This window comes from Rattus norvegicus, chromosome 1 (assembly GCF_036323735.1).
Source record: "Rattus norvegicus strain BN/NHsdMcwi chromosome 1, GRCr8, whole genome shotgun sequence".
Taxonomy (NCBI): Eukaryota; Metazoa; Chordata; class Mammalia; order Rodentia; family Muridae; genus Rattus; species Rattus norvegicus.
The window spans coordinates 149,476,230-149,479,569 of record NC_086019.1 but is presented as its reverse complement, the minus strand read 5'-3'; the positions used below and the strand labels follow the sequence as shown (position 1 = coordinate 149,479,569).

The following is a 3,340-nucleotide window of genomic DNA, read 5'->3' as shown; positions in this document are numbered from 1 at the left end:
CTGTATATGTATGGGCCACATGTGGGGCAGGCTCTGAATGGGTGTTCCTTCTGTCTCTGAACCAAACTGCCTCCCTATTCCCTCCCAAGGGTATTCTTGTTCCCCTTTTAAAGAAGGAGTAAAGCATTCGTATTTTGGTCCTCCTTGAGTTTCATGTGTTCTGTGCATCTAGGGTAATTCGAGCATTGGGGCTAATATCCACTTATCAATGAGTGCATACCATGTGTGTTTTTCTGTGATTAGGTTACCTCACTCAGCATCATATTTTGCAGTTCCATCCTTTTGCCTATAAATTTCATAAAGTCATTGTTTTTGATAAATGAGTAGTATCCATTGTGTAGATGTACCACATTTTCTGTATCCATTCCTCTGTTGAAGGGCATCTGGGTTCTTTCCAGCTTCTGGCTATTATAAATAAGGCTGCGATGAACATAGTGGAGCACGTGTCTCTTTTATATGTTGGGGCATCTTTTGGGTATATGCCCAAGAGAGGTATAGCTGGATCCTCAGGCAGTTCAATGTCCAATTTTCTGAGGAACCTCCAGACTGATTTCCAGAATGGTTGTACCAGTCTGCATTAATAAAGTTTTTTAAAATATGAATTTTGTGTTTACAGAATTCCCTCATTTTTGAAATTTTCAACAGTTCCGTCTTGTTCTTCTTGAACACGGTAAAATATCTATGTTTCATCCATGAATAAGGACCAAAATAAAGAAACTCCAAGTTTTTCATTTATTTGTTTTGATTTTTATTATCCTCCTCATTTAATGAATCTCTAGGAGGCAATGACATACTACTAAATGCATATAAAACAAATCAAAACAAAACTGGAGAGATCTCATACTAGTAATAGGTATTAAAGGCATATCAGAAAGTTCAAAAAGCAATACAAAAAAAATCACACCTAAAATGAGTAAGTGGCAAAAAAATCACCTTGGGATTAACATAAAGTAGAAACAAATGAAGCAACAAAAAGAATCAATGTCTTAGTTATGGTTTTATTGCTGTGAAGAAACACTATGACAACTTAATTATGTTGAATTACAATTCAGAGGGTTAGTTCATTATCCTTATGGTGAAAAGCAAGGTGTTATGCCGGCAGACATAATCCTGGAAATGTAGCTGAGGGTTCTACATCTGGACCCATGGGCAGCAGGAAGTGGCAATGACACAATGTCCAGGCTTCAGCTTCTCAGATCTCAAATCTCATCCCAAAGTTTATGACTCCTCCATTAAAGTAACAGCTACTCCAACAAAGCATTATGCCCTAAAGTAGGCTAGAGGCTCCGTTTTCACTCAAACTACCACAGCATCTATATCTGGTTTTTGTTATTTTTGTTTAGGTTTAGGGTTTTTGTTTTGTTTTGTTTTGTTTTTAATGTGTGTGCCTTCTCTTTGTGTCTTTTTCTTTTGTTTTTTTGTATTATACTGATGTACTAGTATTTGTTTTGTCTTACAATTTATTTGATTTCATTTTATTAACCATTAGAAGACTGTTTGTTAGAATGAGAGACAAGAAGGAGATGGATCTGGATGAAAGGGAAAATGAAGGTGAAACAAGAAGTAGAGAGGAGTAACTATAATCAGGAAATATGTGAAAAATATATTCAATAAAGGGAAGAAAATGTTGTGGTATATGTATTTATCTGTGTACACTTCTGTGTGCTTGTGTATTTGTATATAATTTTCAGTTATTTTATCAGTTCTTTTCCTCTAGAGTACCATGACAAATATGTGTTCCTTTTATATTCAAATATGAAAAAAACCTGTAATGTAACTTTCCTTACAGCTTCCTTTATCTGTTTGTTTCTAAGACTATAGATTATAGGGTTTAAGAATGGTGGAATCATGGCATAAAATACAGAAATAGTCATCTCCTGAACTACTTCAAAGGTTACTACTGGAGGTCTTAGATACATATAGGCAGCAGAAATAAGAAAGACAGACACCACAACAATGTGAGGAACACAGGTTGAAAAGGCTTTCCCTCTTTCTCCTTTGATGGGAATCTTCAACACAGTAGATAATATGCGGATATATGATATGGCAATAAACACAAAGCAGCTACCACTGAGTCCAATGTCAGTCAGAAGTATTAAGAGTTTGTTGTTGAAGGTGTCAGAGCAAGAAAGCCTCAGCAAAGCAGGCATATCACAAAAGAACTGAGGGACTACATTAGAGTGACAGAAGGACAACTGGAATGTTTTGAAAGTATGCACACTTGCAAGGACAAGAGAGCTAAGTAGGGAAGCCAGTGTCATTTGAATACAGAACTGGTGGTTAATGATCACAGGATAGAGGAGAGGCTTGCAGATGGCCACATAGCGGTCCTGGGCCATGATGGCAAGAAACAGAGTCTCCACACATGCACAAAATAAGAAGAAAAAGATCTGTGCTGCACACCCTCCCAGAGAAATATTTCTGTGGTCAATGAGAGAGTTAACACAGGTACTGGGGACAGTGATGGAAATATAACACATGTCTAAAATAGACAGATTCCTGAGGAAGAAGTACATGGGAGTATTCAGGGTCTGGTCAAGTGTAATAGCAATGATAATAGTAAGGTTCCCTAACAGGCTGCCCAGGTACACCAGCAGGAACAGGACACTGAGTAGGATTCTGAGCTCCCAAGTCTCAGAAAAAACCTCCAGGAGGAACTCGGTCACTAAGGTGGAATTAGCCATCATTTCAAAGTGCAAGTTTTCTGGAAAAAAGGACAGAGAATAATTTAATCAATAGATCACTAGCATATACCTCAAAACTGTTTTCTTTTTTTTTTTAATTAGCAGAAGTTTTTTTATTATTTCACAATGTTACTTAAAACAATATGTTTTAAATAATAATTAATGGGACCTTATATTTCCTAATATGCTCATCAAACAAGCATCTAGGGCATGTACAAGCTTGGGGAAGTACCAGAAACAAAACTGGCAAAAGTGTGCTTTCTTTCCTCCCTTGCCCCCTTCTCCCTCCCCCTCCCCCTCCCCCTCCCCCTCTGTTCCTTTATAACTGATGGTTGAATCTGGCTTTTACATTTCAAAACTGTTTTCTAAAATTGCCCTTTATATGTGAAATATAAATCATGTTTCCTTGTCTTACATACACATTTTAAACATGCTTATTTGATAATACACATAGTTGTACCTGTCTGTGTAATTGTATGTTATGATGATAAGCATTTATAATTAGTTTCCATAATAACTCTCTTAAATCCATTAATTTAATAAATTTTAGTTGATTAATATGTGACATTTTCCTCTTCCAGATAAAGTATTTGCATCAACTACAAACACCCAAAGAAACTTAGCATGTGGAAAGTATTTTTAAAATTTTGCGTAAA

The 3,340-nt window shown here is 36.3% G+C and overlaps 1 protein-coding gene across 1 annotated transcript; it reads right to left on the bottom strand.

The window, feature by feature from the left end:
* Positions 1–1,691: 1,691 nt before the first annotated feature.
* On the bottom strand, positions 1,692–2,684 carry Or14n1 (olfactory receptor family 14 subfamily N member 1). The gene has a single exon (NM_001000118.1). The coding sequence runs from the start codon at positions 2,682–2,684 to the stop codon at positions 1,692–1,694; it is 993 nt and encodes a 330-aa protein (NP_001000118.1).
* Positions 2,685–3,340: the final 656 nt, after the last annotated feature.

Bases quoted from the DNA above. Each gene is read 5' to 3' on its own strand.
- Or14n1 (NM_001000118.1), bottom strand. From the start codon at position 2,684: ATGGCTAATTCCACCTTAGTGACCGAGTTCCTCCTGGAGGTTTTTTCT.